At 45.3% G+C, this 20873-nt stretch overlaps 1 protein-coding gene across 2 annotated transcripts; it reads right to left on the reverse strand.

Moving 5' to 3' along the window:
* Window positions 1-49: 49 nt before the first annotated feature.
* LRRC41 (leucine rich repeat containing 41) lies at window positions 50-20592 on the reverse strand. 2 transcript variants are annotated; one of them, XM_036893016.2, is made up of 10 exons: window positions 20365-20592; window positions 16678-16764; window positions 15951-16021; window positions 5881-7024; window positions 2742-3002; window positions 1988-2152; window positions 1795-1893; window positions 1127-1249; window positions 827-902; window positions 50-728 (listed from the first exon to the last, which is right to left on the reverse strand). In XM_036893016.2, exons 1-10 carry the CDS (start codon window positions 20561-20563, stop codon window positions 509-511), a joined length of 2445 nt encoding a protein of 814 aa, XP_036748911.2. In that variant the 5' UTR covers window positions 20564-20592; the 3' UTR covers window positions 50-508. The 2 variants fall into 2 exon arrangements, with proteins under 2 accessions (XP_036748911.2, XP_036748912.2); XM_036893017.2 differs by lacking the exon at window positions 20365-20592 and adding an exon at window positions 20173-20195.
* Between the last annotated feature and the right edge of the window lie 281 nt (window positions 20593-20873).

A 20873-nucleotide genomic window follows, 5' to 3' on the forward strand; every position in this document is an offset into this window, starting at 1 on the left:
GGGCCCTGCTGAATTTTGTTCCCTGGCAGAAAAATCATGAAGGGCTGCATGATGTTTGCCCAAAATTTATTTTATAAGAAAAACTTTTTTGGTTAAAAAAAAGAAAGGAATAAAGGTATGAAAGGGACTGAGACCTGGGAGCGGCATGGTGAGCCCAGCAGAGAAGAGGCCTGGTAGTGGGCACTCCTGTGCTTCTCTAAAGCCTGGATACCCGCTGGAGGAGAAAGCAGGAAGCCCGGGGCCAGGGGAGGAGGAGGGCTATCCTCAGTGACTGATGACCACTGTCACCTGGCCCAAGGTATACTGAGTAAGGGGTGCAAAGGCTCAACCCAGTGGAGGGAATGCCTTTGCTGGACCTCATCAAGGCCTCCAGGACCTCAGTGCAAGGGAAAAAAGAAAAAAGGTGGCAGAAAGAGAAAGAACTGGTGGTTGGGAGTTCTGGGCAGCCCATGCCTCAGCCCCTGCAAGCTGATGGTACTGAGCATGGGCCTGTGACACAAGGGCCCCATCACATGGTGCTGACATAATCTGCAAAGGCCTGGGATGAGTCCCACGAGTCGCTAACCACATGGCAGGTGGCCCGGAGCCGCCGGATGGCTTCCCTGGCTGTGACTGCATCTTGGTCCAGCCAGTTCTGGAAGAGGCGCAGGTGACCAAAGGCTCCACGGCCCCAGCGCTCCAGCCGCTTGGCGAACTCCAGAAGCCCATCTGGCTTGATGCAGTTGGAACTGGTAGGGGTGAGATGAATTAGATACCCTGAAAACAACTAATCCCTGGTCTATCTCCCTGCAGCTCCATCCCTTATCTCTACCCTGCCCACATGTACCTGATGTCCAGCTGACACAGAGAGGAGGATGAATCCTCTGAGAAAACATCTGCCAGGGCCAGCAGGCCTGCATTTCCTGGGGAGAAGGGAAGAAATACCTGTAACCTCTGCCCAAGAACAGAGAACAAGGACATCCCAACCCAAGTCTGGCTGGGAAGCCCAGCCTCCTCAAGCCCCAGCACACATCTAAATTCCAACCCCCATGTTCCCAGTGGGAGTGGTTCATGCCTTCAACCACTGAGTTTGTAGGTCAAAGGACTAGCCCCTTCCCCCTCTCCTTCCCCAGGGCCCTTTCCCCACCCAGGCGGTTCCCTGGCAGCCGGAGGCCCTTCAGTGTGGAGTTGCCCTTCATAGCAGCAACCATCTCAGGCAGAAATTGGGCTGGGCGCTTCTCAAACAGACGACAGAAGGAGAAGGTAATCTCTGTCAAGAGAAATTAGAATAAATTCTGATGGCTGTATTAGGACTGGTGCTGCCCCTCCTGCCCGAGTTGGCCTTTAGCAAGTGGTGTGAACATTTTATACAGGCCCAGAAAGAGAAAGGAGTTTGTGTGAGACCTCTTAAATGAGGGTTCAAACCAGAGACTGAGCCTCGATGTTCACTGTAGGCAGGTTCTCTACATGAACAATTCTCCACTCACTTCCTTCTTTCCCTCTATCCACTGACCACCCTTTGTGCAAGGGTGGGGATTAGAGACAAGTCTGTGAGGAGAGCCTGACACAGCACATTTATCCCTACCCACTACCATCATTTTTGCCAGCTACTGAAAGGTAAGAAAAACTTGCTTGAGACACTCTGAAAGTGAGTAATTTCCCATGTTTAGTGTAGGAAGAGTTGAGTTTGGGACCTTTAAGAAGGAAGGTCATGTAGGTTCTATATTTTATAGCTGAGGACATTAAGGTGAAGAAAAGAACAGTGGCTTGTTCATTCAGTGGCAGAGCCAAGTGAGAACTGGATGAAGAACTCACCTTGAAGAGTCAGATTCTGTAGCAAAAAGAGCACCTCACTCTGACAGTCAGCAAGATTCATGTCATGGAAGCTCAGCCTCTTCAGGACTAAGTTGTACTCTGGATGGGGGCAAAGGCCATATGCCTTAGCTTTCCCAGAGAACAGTGCAAGGTCCCCTCCTCTCTTCCCTTTACCGTTTTAGCTGGGTCCTACCTTTGAGTGTCTGCAACACAAGTCCAAAATCCTGGGGAGAGGCAAAGGTAGCACTATCCAGGGACAGCTGCTGCAGAGAACCGGAGGCCTTTAGGACAGAGCACAGCAGTGGGGCTGGCTGGGCTCCCCGTGGAAATCCCATCTCCAACTGTTCCAGGCAGTTTTCTAGATATGGCAGAGAGAAGATTCCAGCTGGCCGTCTCTACTTCACTCCCATCCTATCCTTGAGGGGTTCACTAAAAAACCATTCATTCATCTACTTTCCCTTGAGTGCCCAATATATGCTAGGTACTGTGGTAGGTTCTGGGAATGAGCACTAAATAGGAGATGTAGACCTTGTCCTTATGGAGCCTTTAGTCCAGGTCTAAGACTATACTACTCAGTCACAGGCAAATACATGGTATGCAGAATGGTGGGATAGGAGACCTACAAGAACTAAGGGAACATACAGCAAGGGGACCTAATCAAGCCAAACAGACAGTTCTGTTCCGGGTTCAGACCCCTTTTCTGGAGACTGATCTGCCATGTTCACTCCCTACTGGATTTGTGGTCTGGACCCTGTCCAGCCCATGGTTATTTTTAAGAATGGTAGTCTAGAGAGGGAGCAGGTCTCAGGCAAGCCAGGAATGAGTGGTGTCAGGCCAGGATTAGAGGTCTTCCCACCTTCTCCACAGAAATGCACTTGTACATCTGTGCAGAGATGCATGCATGTACACACACACACACACACACACACACAGACACAGTGCTTTACCTGGTATCTCCTCATCCCCAATTATATGGCTAGGGGGCCCTGCATTCCCTGGCACAGCAGGGTTGTCCCTCTGGCTGGGGTGGTCGACACGGATAGAGAGGACCCTCAGGAGGGGCAGAGCTCGCACAATAGCACGTGTCAGCTCCAGGATGGGCAGTGGTGAGAACAGGTCACTGAGATGCAGAGCACGGAGGCGGCATCCAGCCTGGCCTGACAGGGCCCGCAGGCTGTCCAGCAGGCGGAAGATATTAGAGCCCAGGCCTATGGCAGGAAAGAGATTACATCAGTCATGTGGAGTGTCAGCAGGGATATTTGGAGACAACTCCAAATATTTCTATTAAGTACCAAATCTCTCCAGCTTTGGATGAGATTGTTTAAAATCACTTATCTCAGCTATTCATCCATTGACTTGCTTTTTCCTCAGGCAGCCAGAAAAACTGATGTCTACTGTCCTGGGCCGTGCCCTCAAGCATCAGTCAAGGCAGAATCACAAAACAGAAGATACGATGGGGCAGGACAGCATATGGCTGCCAGCTGAATGATAGGCCCAGACAGCTGCAGGTCTCTGGACTTTTCCTATAGGTCTTGGGAAACCTAAAAACTAAGCAGGGGAGTAACAATGGCCCACTACAGAATACTTTAAAAGATAAAACTGAGTGGAAATGGGAAAGAAAAAGAACCATGTTCTCCACAGAAGGAAGTAGGATCCAGAAAGGCTAGGGCAGTTGCTTAATGCCACAAAGCAAATAATCACTTGGACTGATCTCCCCTGGGACTGAACAGGCTCTTGTTGATTTATTTATTCAACTAAACCTTATGTGGCACCTAGTAAATAGGGGTTTTTACTAGACAGTAGTAGCAGATTTTGTTCGTGACTATATAGCCTGTTAACAAAAACATGATGGGAACAGGGAAGAGAGTGCTGTGAAGTACAAAGGGTGGGTATTTAACACCCCAGGCCAGCTTACATCAGTAAAGGCTTTCTAGCTGAGTCCTAAAGAACATAAGGACACAGGCTTAAAGGAGGCTGAAAAGTGATTGTGGCAGAGAGAACTCAGTATATATAAAAGCCTAAAGGAGAAAAAGTGGCAAGCTCCAAGAACTAGAAAAAAATTCAGTGTGGCTGATGTGTAAAAAATGAGAGGGGAAAGTGTTCAAGATACAACTATAAAGGTAAATGGGTAAGAACATGAAAGACCTGTAAGTCAAAAGCTTGGTGACAGGAAGCCATTGAAGGGGTTTTTTAAATGAATGAGTGACAGATCGACATTTTTGAAAAATGCTTGAGCTGCAGTGTAGACAATGGGTTGTACAGGGAGTACAGAGTAGGAGAACTGTTAAAATGATAGATCTAGGTGAGAAGTAATGACAGCCTGCATTAAGGCTGTGGAGACAAGAGAAGTGGGTTTGAGAGGAAGATTGTAAAGATAAGACCTGGTACTTGTATATGAAGTAAAAGAATCCAGGTTTCTTTTAGGCAACTGAGTCATCTGTGCTTTCACTGATTGAGAATGGAAGGAGGATCAGTATATATCATTCAGGATGGGAGCTTATGGTTTATGAAGTGATATCTAGTAATCAGCTGAATAAATGGGTCAAGAGTTTAGGAGAAAGACCTGGGCTAATGTCACAGAATGGGGAATCTTCAGCATAGCTGGCCTCTGAAACCAAGGGAATGGACAAGGAAGCACATGTAAAGTAGAGCTCTGAGGAATTCTGAACATTAACAGGTAAGAGAAATAATGTCCAGAGGAGGAGGAGAAAAAAATCAGAATATTTTGAGGTAGCAGAAATGAGAGTATTTCATGAAAAAGACTGTTTAATTGCAAATGCTGCCAATAATTCAATGTAAAGTGAGAACTGAAAAGTATATATTGGACTTAGCAACATGGAGGACCTTGGTGACCTAGGTCTTTGATGCAGTAGTGGGTGTGTTAAGTGAGGCTGGAGTGGGCTGTAAGAGAGGAGACAGCACAGATGACTCTTAAGGGGATCTGTAAAGGGCAGGAGAGAATAAGACAGTAGTTAATATGTGATGGAGGTGGTGATAAATATTTGGTAGATACCTAACAATGTTTAAATGGGGGAGAGACTGAAGAGAAGGGATGCAGCATTAACTAGTGATTTAAAAACATGAATTCTGCAATCAGGTTGCCTGATTTGAATCCTGGCTCTACAATTTACTAACTAGGTTAATCCTGGGCAAGTTTCTTGACCTCAGGATTGTTGCAAGGATTAAATTAGCTAATATGAGAATACTTAAAATACACCAGATACGTACTAACCAATATATAAAAGTTAGCTCTTATTACTAAGGCTAATGTAGACTTGAAACAATCTTTCCTAAGGTGAGTATGGATCCAGAGCACAGGAAGAGTGAGCCTTAGGATGGTGATCTCTCCCATTATGAGGAAGGTAAAGAGTACAGGTGTAGGAGAATTTATAGGCTGGTTGATAAATTGAAGTCGATGTGTGATGGCTTTTATTTCATCTGAAATAGGTGAGCACATCTGCTGAAAAATGAAATGAAGGGTTTGGAAGTGGTACCGGAGGAATGGGAGCTGATGTAAACAGGATTCACACGAGATTAATGACTGTGCATGTGCACTAGCACCATTCTGCACAGTTGTGTGATTTTCTCTAGCAGCCCTCAGCAACCTAGGCAGACTGCTAGATTTGACCAGAGTTGAAGTTTGGCTAGCTGGGTACAGCCACATGGAAAAAAACAGGACTGCTTTGCAGGATGCTAGTCTCATAAAGAAAAGTGTCCCACACCTTGTCTGTACAGCTTTCATATAATTGGTGGGATCCAACCTTAGTCTTGGCTGGGCTTGTGAACACTATACTACTCCTGCCTGCCCTAGGATTGCCTACCCTATGTAAAATTCACTCATTTTTGAGATTCTCACTGCCCCTCAAGAACCCCTGCTCCTAAATGTAAATCAAGCCTACAGACTCCTGTTCATCTCCCATAGCACTGAGTCTGCCACTATTTCATATATGTGCCTTCTTGCTTCCCTTGAGGCAGGTAGAGTCACATCTCCAGCTTCCTGATTATACTCCCTATTCCCTTCCACAGGATTTGGACACACAACTGGCACTGCTGGGAGACCCAAACTCTCTCCCTTCAGGCACTCACCGTTATAGGACAGTGTGAGGCTCTCCAAAGACACCCAGGAGCTCAGCAGGTGGCACAGTGTCAGAGCCGCCTCCGTGGAAAGCGGAACTGTGAATAGCTCCAAAGTGGAAATGCTGCGGAATCGCTGGGAGGCCTCCAGTGCTGGAAGCCCCAGGCAGCTAAGATCTGATCCATCCAAAGCTCCACAAGCCACTTCCCCTATTTCCATCTCTTCCCCATCCTCCTTCTCACCAGCCACAATGAAAACAAAGTCATACAGGTCTTCAGACTCTGCACCAGACCCTTGACGGGTGCGAGCACCCTTCTTCCCTGCAGCTCGCTTAAAACGCTTTAGGGGCTTAGGCTGTGGGGCTGAGCTAGCTGAAGCCCGTTTGGATGAGGATGTGGAAGAGGAGGCAGAGGCAGAGGAGGTGGTGGCTGGAGCAGAGGGTGGCCGCTTGGGGCCAGAAGCCTCATGGGAGGTGGCTGGAGGGTGCAGCTCCCTCTTAGGGTCTGTTCCGCTTGCTGCCAGGCTCTCCTGTGTGCTCCGGCGTGTTACCCGCGTGGCAGGTGCAGCTCTGGTCGACTGCTTGGCTTCGCTCTTCCGCCGGGAGGCCATCAGGGCTGCAGCACATCGCTCAGCAGCATCCCGGCGAGGTCTGCGTGAGCCCAGCAGAAGGGACCCTTCATCTCGGGATGGGGCCCGGCCCCGGGAGGCCTCTCCGCAGAGGCGGCAGGGTGGGCCACCAGGGCCTTGCTGCCAGAAGCCAGCACTCATGGTGAGGATAAGGATGAAGAGGGCTGACTCGGGCACAGGCCAGGAGTACAAAGACACCTGGCTGACAGCCCCATGGTGAATAAGCTGATGCAACAGCTGCCGAAGTGACTGCTGAGCAGCCACATCAGAAAACAACAGGTGGCGGAACTTGAGGGTGTGCAGGGAACTGGCCAAGGTCTCCAGAACCCTGCGGTTGGGCTCAGCCACCAGCTCAGTTGCACCCTGCAGCATATTGCAGATGGTGAGCTGCCGGACATGGCGGGAGCTGTGCAGGAGAGGTGAGAAACGCTGGTCACAAAGACGCCTGTCAGAAGACACATCAATGGTTCCACGCAGAACGTGGGAAAAAAAAGCCTCCATAAACTTGGCTCGCCAACAGGTCACACTCTGAAAGCAGAGAACATGCCAGACAGCTGTGATGCTAAGAGTGGTATACTCACACAACTGTTGTCACCCCAGTTAGCTTCTAATAGCTAATTATTTACCAAGCCAGGCAACATTTTAAATAATTTATACAAATTAATTTAATCCTCACATCTTTGAGGTATGTACTATTAGCCTCATTTTATGTAAGAAGGCCAAGGCACAAAGGTTGTAATTGCCCGTGGTTACACAGGTAAGTGACAGAATCAAGATTTGAACTCAGGAAATTTGGTTCCAGAGACTATTTTGTTACATAGTGAGTCTCAATTCAGTCACTCAATCCTGTAAAAACTCTTCTGTTTGTTTCTAGAACCTGATCCCAACTTTCCTTTCTTACCACTACTATCTTTATTCACACTTTAACATCTCACACTACTTCATCATTAGCCTCCTGATTGCTCTTTTTCCCTTCACAAACATTTGCCAAGTCCACTGGATTCATCTTTGTAAAACATGCCTGCTTTAAATGCCTCCACGCACCACCCCTGCCCCCAAAAACATTTCTTCCCATTGCCTAGGGTTAATGTGAAGTTCCTCAGCCTGGCAGGGAAAGCTCTCTACAACATGGCCTCTGCCTACCTGAGGAACTTTATCTCTACATCTTGCTCACGTGACTGCTTGGCTCTGGCCATACTGGTCACTCGCTGACCCAAAACTGCCTTCTATGTCCTTTCCTACATCTGCCAGAAATGTTCACTATTGCCAGACCACATAGACTTACATTTCCTTCTTTGAGGCTGTTTCTCTCCAAGGCTGTTAGTCTCAGTGTCTGTCTCTCTGTACCCCTATTCTCCCACCTCTTCTGTGAGACAATTCTGATAATCTTGACAACTCAGGTCTTAGATTTTGGTAGACATGTCTCATGGTGGTGTTTCTTTACATGTGCACCTGTCTGATCCCAACTACATTAGACATTACTGGAGAGCAGAGGCCAAATCATAGATGTTTTCTCCCAGACAATAGTTCCTTGCTTTGATAGGAGACTTCAGACTATGCTGATACATTTACAAGAACTCTGAATGCAAGTGATTTTCAACCTCCGGTACACATCAGAATTTACTGTGGAGCTTTTTTCCCCACAATTCCTATGCCAGGTACCCTAACTCAGTACCTCTTGTTACATCTGAGGTAAGAACCATGCATCTATTTTTTTAAACCTCCCCTAGATTATTCTGATGTATATCAGAGGTTAAAAATTACTTCTACCTACCCCAAAAAGGCACACCTGTACCCATTATCTCCTAAGGTGCAGTAGAAAGTCTGCTGACTTTGATACAGGTGCCAACTCTGCTACTATACTCTGGACCTCTCTGAACCTTTCATCATCTGTAAAATGTAGATAATATCACCTACTTCACGTTTGTTGTGAAGATCAAATGAGACAGTGCAAGTTAAAGCATTTTGTAAACTGTAAAATACAAAATATTACTTCTGCTGCTACTAATGATAATAAAAATGGGCAATGTGAAGTGGAGTTGGTGAAAGCAGAACCAAACAGGGCACTTAACCAGCCTGAAGCAAAGGTAGTGGGGGTCTGAGGTTCTCCAAGACCAAGACACTTCTCTTTGGTCTTTACCCTGCCCTCGTGCATTCTCTCATACCAGAGGGACCCTCAATTTATATCTGAGGTTCTTGGCAGGAGTGTCACTCCCTTTGCGTCAGCTGTATTCCCTATGACTGCCTGCAGTGGTAATAATTAGGACTGATTTCTTGTGCTTAGGTTAACTGAATGGCAGCAACAAGATAGAAGGACCTCTCTAACCAGGAGCAGTGTAAGGGCAGTAGGAGAATAGGAAAAAGTATCTGGCAACCAAACCTCTCTACTCAGCATCAAGTGGAAGCAGAGAGGGTATTCCTGAATCTATCAAATTCTATCTTACTCTATCACTTTTCCTATACATTCCTGACCCATGCTCACAGCTCCAAAAAACACGTGCATGAAATCCTACCAAGGCTTCAACTTCACCAGTGAGACAGTCAGATATTTATTTTAAAATCTGGGCCTAAAATATGGACAAAGAGGTAAACCAAGATATTGTGGCTATATGTCTGACCTTGGGAATACAGAATATATAATTTAGATAACAGTATTGGGCTTTTTCAGACATTGTACTGGCTGATGAAGACAATGGGAAAGATTATTTGAAATTGGAACACCCCAGACAGACACAGGATAGCTGCAGTGCGAGCAGCATGACATGGTGATTAGGAGCATGCACTCGAGAGCTGGGCTGCCTCAACTTGAATCCTAAGTCAGCCATTCACAAACTGTAACCTTGGGCAAGTCACTTCACCTCTTTCTCTTTCTTAGATGCTTGGTCATGAAGTTCATTATTTTTCTTTATCTGAAAAATCACCCTAGAAAATTGTCACTTCACCTCTTTCTGCCCTGAGTTTCATCATCTGTAAAATAGGATGACTATACCTACATTAGAATTGTGAGGATTAGATGAGTATGTGAAGTTTGTTATAACTATCTCTGGTTTCTTTCTCATGAATTAATGAACAGACAGCAGTTTACTGCATTTTATTCTGTAATTACCTTTTAGAAGAATCTATGCTAAAACTTCAAAGCTGAAAAATAGCTGAGATCTAGTCCATGCCTCTCATTTTGTAGACATGTACACTATCTTTCAGACAATGCAAAGTGATTTAAATACTTTTTTTGGGTGAGAGCGTGGGAAATGAGGCACTACCAAAGAGATGAAATGACATTTGCCTGCCAGCGCAACACTTGGTACATTGGCAATGGGCTGGTAGCTCAGGCACTGGTGGAGAGGAAATAGTCTGTGTATAAACTAGGGAGAGCCAAATATTTTTCTTATACTAAACTGTTAGAGCCAGCAAATGTTTATAAACTATATATTATCTACTATGTTTTTCTGCTAACAGAAATATTGTTTGTGAAAAGATAAATCAAAGATTGTGTGTAAATCCTTTGTGGAGTATATAGGTATGTGTGAACTGCTATAGATATTTGTTTTTATAACACTGAGACAATTCTGAACAGTTGCAAATGCTGGGCTTTTTAAACATTATACCACCATGTCATTAAACATTTTTACTACCACATTATTTAAATATTTTTAGAATAGGACTTAATATTTTGAAAATATGGATGTATTATATTAATTCCTGTATCGAATACTTAAATTGTTTCTAGATTTTTTTATATATATTAAGCTTGCTGTAATGAACAAGTCTTCATTGGTATTTCAATTTTTATATACTACATATTCTAAGAAGTAGAATTTCTAGCAAGAGTTTGAATATTATAAGATTCTTGCAAATTACTACCAGATTGCCCTCCAAGAAGTTAAAACATTTCTGCTCCAACCAAGAGCATACTAAAATGCAAGTTTCACTCACCCCTAGAATTACCTATTAAAACAAAACCAAAACAAGACTTTACTCATTTAAGAGGTTCAATTTTAGTTCCCCATTTTTTATTATTAATGAAATTGAACATTTCTCATTTTATGGGAGATTTTTATATATTTTGTGACTTGTCCAAATCTTTACTCATTTTATTCTACTGGGATGTTTGCCTGTCTTATTCTCTATAGCCCTTTGTTTTGCAAATATTGTTGCAAACATTCTTTCCCAGTTTATGTACATTTTAAATTGTGTTTACAAGGTGGCATTTTTTATGGTCAAATATATCCATATTTTCTTTTTTGGTTCTGTTCATTTAATAATTAGCACTCTCTAAGCTCTAGAGTCATTCTTCAGTGAGATCAGTTAATATTCCCCAGGTAAAGAAGAGTAGCACATGTTTTTATTATGCTGATCATTTGTAATCATGTGTAAGATTCACTTTAGCATGCTAAAAGGCCCAGGCCTATGTGCTGTCTCTCCTACAGACCTGATGAGGTGATTTGCAAACTGGGGAACTAATTTAGCATGCAGGCCCAGCTGTAAACAGCAGTAAAAGGCAAGAAGGATTCCACCTTAAAGATAAGATTGCATTTTAATACCCAGGTAGTTAAGAAGTAAGATTCTTAATTTACTGTCTTGCCAATCAATGGGTTTCAGCCCCCGGCAAGTTCACTATGGATTCTGTGTGACCAAAGAAATGACAGTAGAACGTTTCTTTGGAGAGAAAGGGTTTAATACCCGGTTTGTTCTCCTGGCGATAGGTGGAGCACTAGAGTCCACCCAGAGTACTGGGCCAAGTTCTCAATATAGTGCAATAATACCTTATTGCCTACAGGTGTGGAAGCAGTAGCCTAGCAACAGGCCAGTTACATCATCAAGTGGTTTAAGTTCAGTGAGGATCCTGGCCATAGGAACCCCAACTTCCCCACACTTACTCTTTAGCAAACAGACAATACCTCAGCCCACCTTGGGGGCTGGGCAGGCAGTGTTTGATATGCTCCCAGACCAAGATGCCAGTATCTCAGGGAGAAATCATCAGAGCAGGAAGTTCCTTGTGTTAATTCTAAATATTCAGGGACCACACCACTTAATAAGTCCACACCCCTAAGCCTTTTTTTTCACATTCCCCCAAATCCTCAAGTGTCTATAAAACCCCTAGACAACGCACCACTACGGGTTCTCTTGTCCCCTCCTGGCATGAGCCAGTTCTGTCTTTTCACTTTATTTCTAAATAAAAGCCTCTCCCTGGCTCTCCTAAAAAATATAAATAAATAAATAAATAGCACTCTCTACCTTGGGATAACCAGTCACTCTTATTTTTTTAGTTGTTTTGTGCTTTTACTTATTACCATTTAATCTTTAATCCATATAGAAATGAAGTATATTGTAAAGTGAAGCTCTAACTTTATTTTTCCCAAGTGGTTGACCAATTCGTAGAAAACCATTTATTGAATAATCCTTCACTTCCCCATTGCTTTGTCTCCAGAATACCTATTTTATTCTACAGATCTATTAATGCACACACACTAGTACTATACAGTTTGAAATACTGTTGCTTTATAAGAACCAGGGCCTATGTCTATCTTGCTTACCTTTGTATCCCTAGAATCTAGCATAGTGCCTGGAACTGTGCAGGCACTCAGTAAGTGTTTCTGAATTACAAATGAAGTGAAGGTTCCTGTCGTGAAAGTGAGAAGCAGAAAATAACCTCTGGAATGGATATACTTCAAGTTGGGACTTCTGCCTAGGTGACTGTTAGGCTGCCTAGCATGGGGCTTCCTAAATGTTCTGAAATGCTCTGAAATAAGAAAACATGATAACATTCTTTTCCAGGAAGGCTTGGGATAATGTTGGGAAAAAACTTGCTCCAAGAGAAAGATACCACAATCTCCATCATCTGTTGGTCAACCATACTACTTCGGAAACACTGGGACAAAGTGAATCTCATGTTTCTTTTAAAGTTGAAGGAAGCCATTATTGTTTTCTAATGTTCTTATGTCCACTTCTCATAAGACCTAAATCCTATACATAGTACCTGAGGATTTTGTTGGGCCTCACTGTCACCATACTGAACTCCAGGGATTGTGTCCAGATCTGAAAGTGGAAAAACTGAAGGATATGGAACTCAATGTTACTGAACCCAGTGCATCTCCAGAAATTAATATCCAATTCCTGATAAGAGCTTGCTTTATTGTCATTTGGCCTCATTCACCATATAAAGCCCAGTTCAAATACTATTTCCTAGGAAAACTTTCCTGCTCCCTTCTCTCTCAATCTCCTTGCTTCTATCACACTACTTATCCTACCAAAAATGATGTATCTGTTTTCAGATTTCTCCACTAAACTGGTAGTTCCTCAAGATTAGTCTGTGTACTTCCAATATCTAGCATTAAACGTGGTATGTGTTAAGTTTCGGTAATTGTTTATTGAACTCAATCGGTCCTGCCACCTAATTATGGAACAGCAAAAGAAATTATGCTTAAGTGAGAGCTCCAGCGAGTTATATCTGGACCAATGAATAACAGAATCTCAGAGTTAAAAGAAGCCCTAAAAGTCTATTTGACCAACCTTTCTTACAATGTTTTATTTCCTGTTTAATACCCTTGTGTCAAGTAGTTATACATACTCTATTTAAAGACTCAGTGATGGGAAGCTTATTACTGTTGGAATTAACTTGTTTCATCACCAGTAAGTTCAGAGTTTAAAAGTTCTATATTCAGCTTAGCAAAAATTTATCCTCCTTTAGCTTCCACCCAGGAAAAGTCTATTCATCCCTTTTTCATGTGACAACCATTCATATTTCTAAACAGTTTATGTTTCCCAAGACTTCTCTTTTTTGGAAAAATCATCTCCAGTCTTCCAACTGTGACTCACATGATGTAGCTTTGACTTCTTTCTCCATATTCCAGGGGTAGCCTGATCACTGTAGAGCCAGGCAGGTCTATAATCCCCCTGGTCCTTCAGCCTAAATTATACTAATTCACACAGCTCAGGGTACAGTCATTAAATGAGTGGCTTCACCACGGTCAACTAAACCCCCTTATCTTCTTAACACAAGCTGTTACTAAGCCATGGTGACCCCTCCACCTCTTACCCGGAGGTCACACTGTTGGAGTTTAGACTAAAGGGAAGAGTTGTTTTTTTCTGTTAAATTTCATCTTGTTAAGTCATCTAGATTGCTAAGGAAGAAGTTAAACTGTTCCTGTTTGAAGATGACATGACATTGTACATAAAGAAACCCTAAAGAATACACCCCAAAACTACAACTAACAAATCAGCAAAGGTGTGGGATACAAAATTAATACACACAAAATTTGTGGCATTCCTATATACTAACAATGAACTAGCAGTAAGAGAAATCAGGAAAACAATTCCACTTACAATTGCATCGAAAAGAATAAAATAAGGAGAAAACCTTAGCAAGGAGATGAAAGACCTATACCCTGAAAACTGTAAGACACTCATGAGAGAAATTTAAGACACCAATAGAAATATATCCTGTGCTCATGTATAGGAAGAATTAATACTGCCAAAACGGCCATCCTGCCTAAAGCAATCTACTGATTCAATACAATCCCTATCAAAATACCAACAGCATTCTTTAACAAACTAGAACAAATAGGTCTAAAATTCACATGGAACCACGGAAGACCCTGAATAGCCAAAGCAATCCTGAAAAGGAAGAATAAAGCTGGGGGGATTATGCTCCCCAACTTCAAGCTCTACCACAAAGTCACAGTATAATCAAAACAATTTGGTACTGGCACAAGAACAGACCCATAGATCAATGGAAGAGAACAGACAGCCCTGATATAAACTCAAACATATCCAGCCAATTAATATATGATAAAGGAACCATGGATATACAATAGAGAAATGACAGCATCTTTAACAATTGGTGTTAGCAAAACTGGACAGCTACATGTAAGAGGATGAAACTGGATTACTGTCTAACTCTGTACACAATAGTGAACTTGAAATGGATCAAAGACCTGAATGTAAGTCATGAAACCATATACATAGGCAAAAATCTATTGAATATAAACATGAGCAATTTTTTCCTGAACACATCTCCTCGGGCAAGGGAAACAAAAGCAAAAATGAACAAATGGGACTACATCAAACTAAAAAGCTGCACAGCAAAAGATACCATCAGTAGAACAAAAGACATCCTACAGTATGAGAGAATATATTTGTAAATGACATATCTGAAAGGGGTTAACATCCAAAATATATAAAGAACTCACACGCCTCAACACCCAAAAAGCGAATAACCCTATTAAAAAATGGGCTGAGGATATGAACAGACACTTCTCCAAAGCAGAAATTGAGATGGCCAACAGGCACATGAAAAGGTGCTCCACATTGCTAATTATCAGGGAAATGCAAATTAAAACCACAATGAGGTATCACCTCACACCAGTTAGGATGGCCAACCAAGAGAAGGAACAACAAATGCTGGCAAGAATGCAGAGAAAGGGGAACCCTCCTATACTGTTGGTGGGAATGTAAATTAGTTCAACCATTATGGAAAACAATATGGAAGTTCCTCAAAAAACTAAAAATAGAAATACCATTTGACCCAGGAATTCCAATCCTAGGAATTTACCTGAAGAAAACAAGATCCCAGATTCAAAAAGACATATGCACCCCTATGTTTACTGCAGCACTGTTTACAATAGCCAAGATATGGAAGCAACCTAAGTGTCCATTATTAGATAAATGGATAAAGAAGATGCGGTTCATATACACAATGGAATTATTACTCAGCCAGAAGAAGCAAAGAAATCCTACCATTTGCAACAACATGGATGGAGCTAGAAGTTATTATGCTCAGTGAAATAAGCCAGGAGGAGAGAGACTAGTACCAAATGATTTCACTCATTATGGAGTATAACAGAGCAAAACTGAAGAAACAAAACAACAGCAGACTCACAGACTCCAAGAAGGGAAGACTCCACCAAAAGGAAGGGGGTAGGAGGGTGGGTGAGGAGGGAGGGAGAAGGGGATTAAGGGGCATTATGATTAGCACATATAATGTAGGGGGGGGTCACAGGGAAGGCAGTACAACATAGAGAAGACAAGTAGTGACTCTATAGCATCTTACTACACTAATGGACAGTGACTGCATTGGGGGCTGACTTGATAATATGGGTGAATGTAATAACCACAATGTTGGTCATGTGAAACCTTTATAAGATTGTATATCAATGATACCTTAATAAAAAAAAATTCATCTTTTTAGTCTGACCATTGCTCCAGTCCTGGCAAGACCTCTTTGAATCTGTGTTCTACCACCCACTGTGATTACTACCTTTCCCTATTTTGTGTCACCTGCAAACACAGTAAGCAAGCAAGTCAGTGACAAATGCCAAATGGGAGAAAACCTTGTGACAAGCCATCAGAGCCTTCCTTGCCCGGTCACTTCACCAGGACCCAGCTTATATGTGTTTGCTATTTCTGCTTCCACTGCCAAAGTCAGGCCAGAGTTCTACCTGGTGCCTTAACTTACTTCCAAACTGGAAGGCCTTGTCTTCATCAGCTCATCCCATAGACGACGCCAGATGGCCTGAGTGGAGAGGCCTATAGAGAGAAATATCACATTTACTTGGCTGCTCTTGGCCACTATGAGTGAAGTACGTCAGCCTAATGAGTGAAATACATCAGCCTTTTGGTGCTGTCCTTCTCTGGGTTCACAGGAGTAATGCAGCAGAGCGGTAAAGAGCACTGGCTCTAAAGACACTGGCTGGCTTTAAATATCAGCAAACTACACTCTGTGACCTTGGGCAAATTACTTCATTTTTCTGTATCTGTTTCTTTATCTATAAAACATAGTTAATGATATCTATCTCACAGAGGTATTGAAAAGATTAAATGAGTTTCTTTAGGTAAGTGCTTAGGATAGTGCTTGGCACATCAGGCTGTTAACAGATATGTCCAGTGAGGGGTCTGGGAGGCAGCTTGGTAAAATAGAAAAATTAAGATTGAAAAGTTGCAGCTTCTAGTCTGGCTTTCTTATTACTTGTGTGCCTGTGGTCACATTTTTATTAGTCTAATAGTGATCATATACTTGCTTTGTATTTCAATGGGCAGTGTGAGGAATAAGATAAAGTAGGTGTGAGGGTATTTTTTGAAAAGCATAAAGTGCTATGCGGGTATCAGGTGTAATATTTACCTGAAAAACATCACGGTGACTTGCTTACAATCACTGATGGAGAAAGAGACAGAAAGACACTCACCTTTCTTGAGGGCAGTTTCCTCAATCCTCTCCAAGTAATATATATTGAGCAGAGGCAAGATGCTTTGAAGTATTGGGCCTGGGAGGGCTACAAAAACCAAAACACAAAATTTACTTTTTTCTCCCAGGGTTCCAAACATTATTTATTCTATCTGAAAGGAAAACAGAAGGGCAGGCTTCTCATTTGACAAATGGAACCTGTCGAAGCTAACCTAAATCTAATGCAAACTCTAGTAAACTTATCTTCAGCCACTTAGTTGATAGCTGGAATTTCAGGGGTAGGAACATCTTCAAGGGTGAGATAATCCCACAAAGTAAGCTGATAGGCTCATTTAGAAGCTGGTCAGTTCACTTCTGCCCAAGCATAATGAACCATTCTGCACTTAAAAGGTCCTATTGAATATGTGCAATAAAAAGGTCCTTCATAATCTGGGCCCTACTAACTTCAGCTCCCTGCTTTGCCTCCTATACTTCAGCCACACTAAACTACTTTTTTTCACTTACTAACGTGTTGTGCTTTCTGTCTCTGTGCCTTTGTCATGTTGTTCTCTCCACCAGAAATGTCCTTGCCACTTCCAGCATATCAACTGCTCATCTTTCAAGTATCACATGCCCCTTATTAAGCCTGAGTTCCTTCCCACTCTTCCAGATTGGCCACTTCCATCCTTTGGGCCCCCACTATACCCTAAACTAGTACTTTCCTATGAAGAATAAAATAGGCTCTACACTCTAAATTCAGTATATCTTAAAAACAAAACCTGTTCTTACTGACTTCCCTAGATCTGAGAGGCATTATAGTATTATGGCTAAATGGTTTACTCTCTAGAAATGGAACCAGGTGAAATCCTGATTGTATCACTTAGTCAATTGTGAACGCTTGAGCAAATTAACATCTTTAAGCCCCAATTTCTTTGATTTTAAAATGGAGATAGTAATAACCTTGTAATATTGTGAAAATTAAAGGAGACTGTGCTTATAATCTTTTAAGACCATACCTGGTCATAATAAGCTCTGTGGATGTTGGCTATTATTATTCTGTCAATAGCACCTCTGCCCTGATGAGAACAAGTCTAAGATCCTGGGATATACCATATCTAAGAAAAAATCTTTCAAAATCATTCCAGGATCTCCTTGTATCTTTACTTGTGGAACAACTGAATCTTGATATCCAAGAGTCTAGTACAATTCTTCTTAAGTAGTAGGTACTCAGTGTACCTGGTGAATGAATGAAAGCATTAACTGCCCATCCTATTACAACCAATGAAGGCTCTCTACAGCACTCGAGATAAAGTCCAAGCTCCATATTCTGGCATTCAAGGTGTAACACACCTACCTGCATTTCTACATTGTATCCTTTCCTCCTGCCTCTACTCACTTTCCCTGCCTGTCCCCCACACAACACACTAATTCACTACCTTCAGGAAGCCTTTCCTGGCTGTTAGTCTACACTGAGACCTTCCTCAAAAATAGCATTGCTTAGCAGGCCTCTTACTTGGCCCTTCAAAAAGCCTAACTTGATTCAGCTTTTTTGTGTGACTGTTTCCCTGGGCTAGGCCCATAGGAGTTCCTCTCTCCCTCCAATCTGCCCCCCTCCGGTTTAGCCATCCCCTCTCACTGCCACAAGGATTCTCATCCCCTATTATCCACTAACTCCTCTCTTCATTTCTCCATTCGTCCTAAGGCTTTTCCTTTCTTCTTTCCAGTCTATACCGTTAATGCCTCCCACTTCCCAACTTGGGCCCCCATAGCCAGTCCTCTTCCCTCCTAGCCAGGTTTAGCATCCTAGAATCTCCATGCTGATACAGCCAATCCTGTCCAGAACTTTTCTGAGGCCCCTGCCCAGCTCCACTGAAACTTTTCTCCCATTCCCCATGGGTCTGCCTGACCCTTCTCTTCTAAGCAGTTGGCACAGGGACCCCACAATCCCCTCCCTCCGCCAGGCCTGAGAACATCTCTCAAGTCTTCTCCATAACTGTGTGGAAGTCACTTGGGCCTCTTCAGGATCAGGGCCCTACCCCCACCTCACCAAGGACCTCCCCACATCCCTGTGCCTCCTAACAACTCTACACAGCCTTGGGGCTTATTCCTGGAGGCCCAACCTCCAAAACCCAGGGCCCTCCCTCCATATTTGCCTCCTCATGGTATAACCCCAACTCCCCGCCCTTCCCAGGTTCTCAAGCCCTCACTCCGGGCCTTACCAGGGACTTTCTCCCGGCAAAATACTGAGGCCTTCTTTAGGACAACTCCCACGCACCCACCCAAGGCCCAAGGCCTTCTCTCCTGCCACCCCCTCCTCTTTCCTGGGGCCCTAGGCCTGCCTGCGATCTCCTCACCCACTTCAGTCCTGGTCGCTAGACCCCATCCTCTCACACCACCAGTCTGTCAGGCCCAAGGCCTCCCTTGTCCCCAGAGCCAGCAGGCCTAGCCCCCAGAGCCCTCACTTTCCTCTCTTGCACTCTCACTATCAGTCCTCATAACGCGGGCCGGAGTTTTTCTCATCAGCTGCCAGGCTGTGACCGGCGGAACCCACCCCACAGCCCGGCCTCCTAGCGCCCACCCAGCGGCAGGCCTACACTCCCGCATTACCTGACCCGCCCCGGCCCTCCATACTCCCAGGCCCCTCGGCAGAGCTGGTCGATTTGCCCTCCCCGGCTCTCCATCCCAGCGCCGCAGCCCTCCTGCTTTCGCTGCTCCTGCTCACGCTGGGTGCCTCAAACTCTGGGCCCGGCCGCTGTCAGGCCTGGGCCTCCTTTCACTCCCACTTAGACCAAGGCCTCCCAGCGGCGGCGCGCCCCCTCCCAGTCTGGGATCCCCGGGCCATCGCCCGGCCTGGGGCCTGCTTGGCCCTTCCCGCCTGTCCGTCATCAGAGCCTCCCTCGATTGAGGACCCCGCTCCAGGCCTCCCTTCACCGGCTCTCGGGCCCTGCCTCGTCGCTCAGGCCAATCCGAGTGGCCTCAGGCACTCCCTGCCCTGCCCGTCAGTCTGTCGCTCTAGCAGTTTGGCACCCGAGGCCGCGGTCGTCAGTTCGCTCCGTTCAGCCCTGGGCCGTCGGGCAGGCCTCGGCGCCCCAAGGCTTTCCATCAGTCCCCCAGCCCCATTCCCTTGCTCTCCAATCCACTGGGCCACCCTTGCCCATCGCCGTATCCTCTGGAGTCTCGGCACCCGTGGTTTGTCAGGCAGATACCGGAGGCCCCGCGCCGTCAATCAGGTTAGGTGGCCCAGGGCCTGGCCTCCTTGCCTTAGACCGGGCCTCCCAACCTCGGGCCCCCGCCCCCAAGCAGCAGGGCTATCCCTGCCCGTGGGTTCGACATCCTAGACTCCCCAGCCGGCCCAGCCTGAGTGTCAGTTCGGTGGCCACCGCCCGACCCGACAGTCTAGTTTCTGTCGCCCGGGCCCTGCCTGCTTCGCTCCACACCGGGCCTCCTGGCCTCACCGCCCCCCCCCACCCCGCCACTCCGCGCCGTGCCCCCCAGACAGGCCGCGGTGCGGGTCCACCTGTCGGGTTGGTCCTCGTCTTTACTCTGCCCAGCTTAGTCAGTCACGGAATCCAAGCTCCGGCCCAGCGATCTGGCTTCCCGTGCCCCGGGCTGGGCCTTGCCCCAGGCCTCCCGGCCTCGCCCCCCGCGCCCCCGGCCGCTGGGCCGCCTCCGCTCGTTGCCAGAAGTAGCCCCTCACCCCGAGACTTACCCCACACCCCGCTCTCCAGAACCCCCATATGTGCGCTCACCGCCCGCCCGCACAGCTCGAACAGGGCGGGGGGAGCGCTGGGGCCCGAGGCCGAGCTCTTCGCTGGCGCCGCCTCCCGGGACGTGGCCTCCATGGTCGTTGCCGCCGCTACCTCACAGAACCAGCAACTCCGGGCGCGCCAGGCCTCGGGCGCCGCCATCTTGGGGAGGTGCGCGAGCCCGACAGTGACATCCTTGGACCGCCATCTTGAAAAGGTCAGCAGTTAGGACAGTACCATCTGCGATGTGGGTAAGAAGAGGAACTGCGCTAAAGGAATGTCGAAAAAATCTGCATAGTCCCCAAGTCTTTTAGTGGCTAATATATTAAATAAACTCCTACGCAAATATGTTTGGGTGTTTAGCGACTAAGGGGCTATTTCTTAGTAAATTCTTCCCAGGTGCAAATATCAGCTCCCCCTATCTCCTGCCTGTGGACGGTAGTACGTGCCACTCAGAGCGTGTGTTAGCGAC

This window comes from Manis pentadactyla, chromosome 4 (genome assembly GCF_030020395.1).
Source record: "Manis pentadactyla isolate mManPen7 chromosome 4, mManPen7.hap1, whole genome shotgun sequence".
NCBI lineage: Eukaryota > Metazoa > Chordata > Mammalia > Pholidota > Manidae > Manis > Manis pentadactyla.

What these genes read in the sequence shown, in the direction of transcription:
- LRRC41 (XM_036893016.2), bottom strand. Translation starts at nt 20,563, where the DNA reads ATGGCGGCGCCCGAGGCCTGGCGCGCCCGGAGTTGCTGGTTCTGTGAG. An exon ending in CAAGGCCTTCCAGTTTGGAA is followed by an intron (nt 7,025 to 15,950) that starts GTAAGTTAAGGC and finishes CTCTGCTTTCAG; the next exon opens with AGTGTGACCTGTTGGCGAGC. An exon ending in GCTGCCAGGGAACCGCCTGG is followed by an intron (nt 903 to 1,126) that starts GTGGGGAAAGGG and finishes CCTTCTCCCCAG; the next exon opens with GAAATGCAGGCCTGCTGGCC.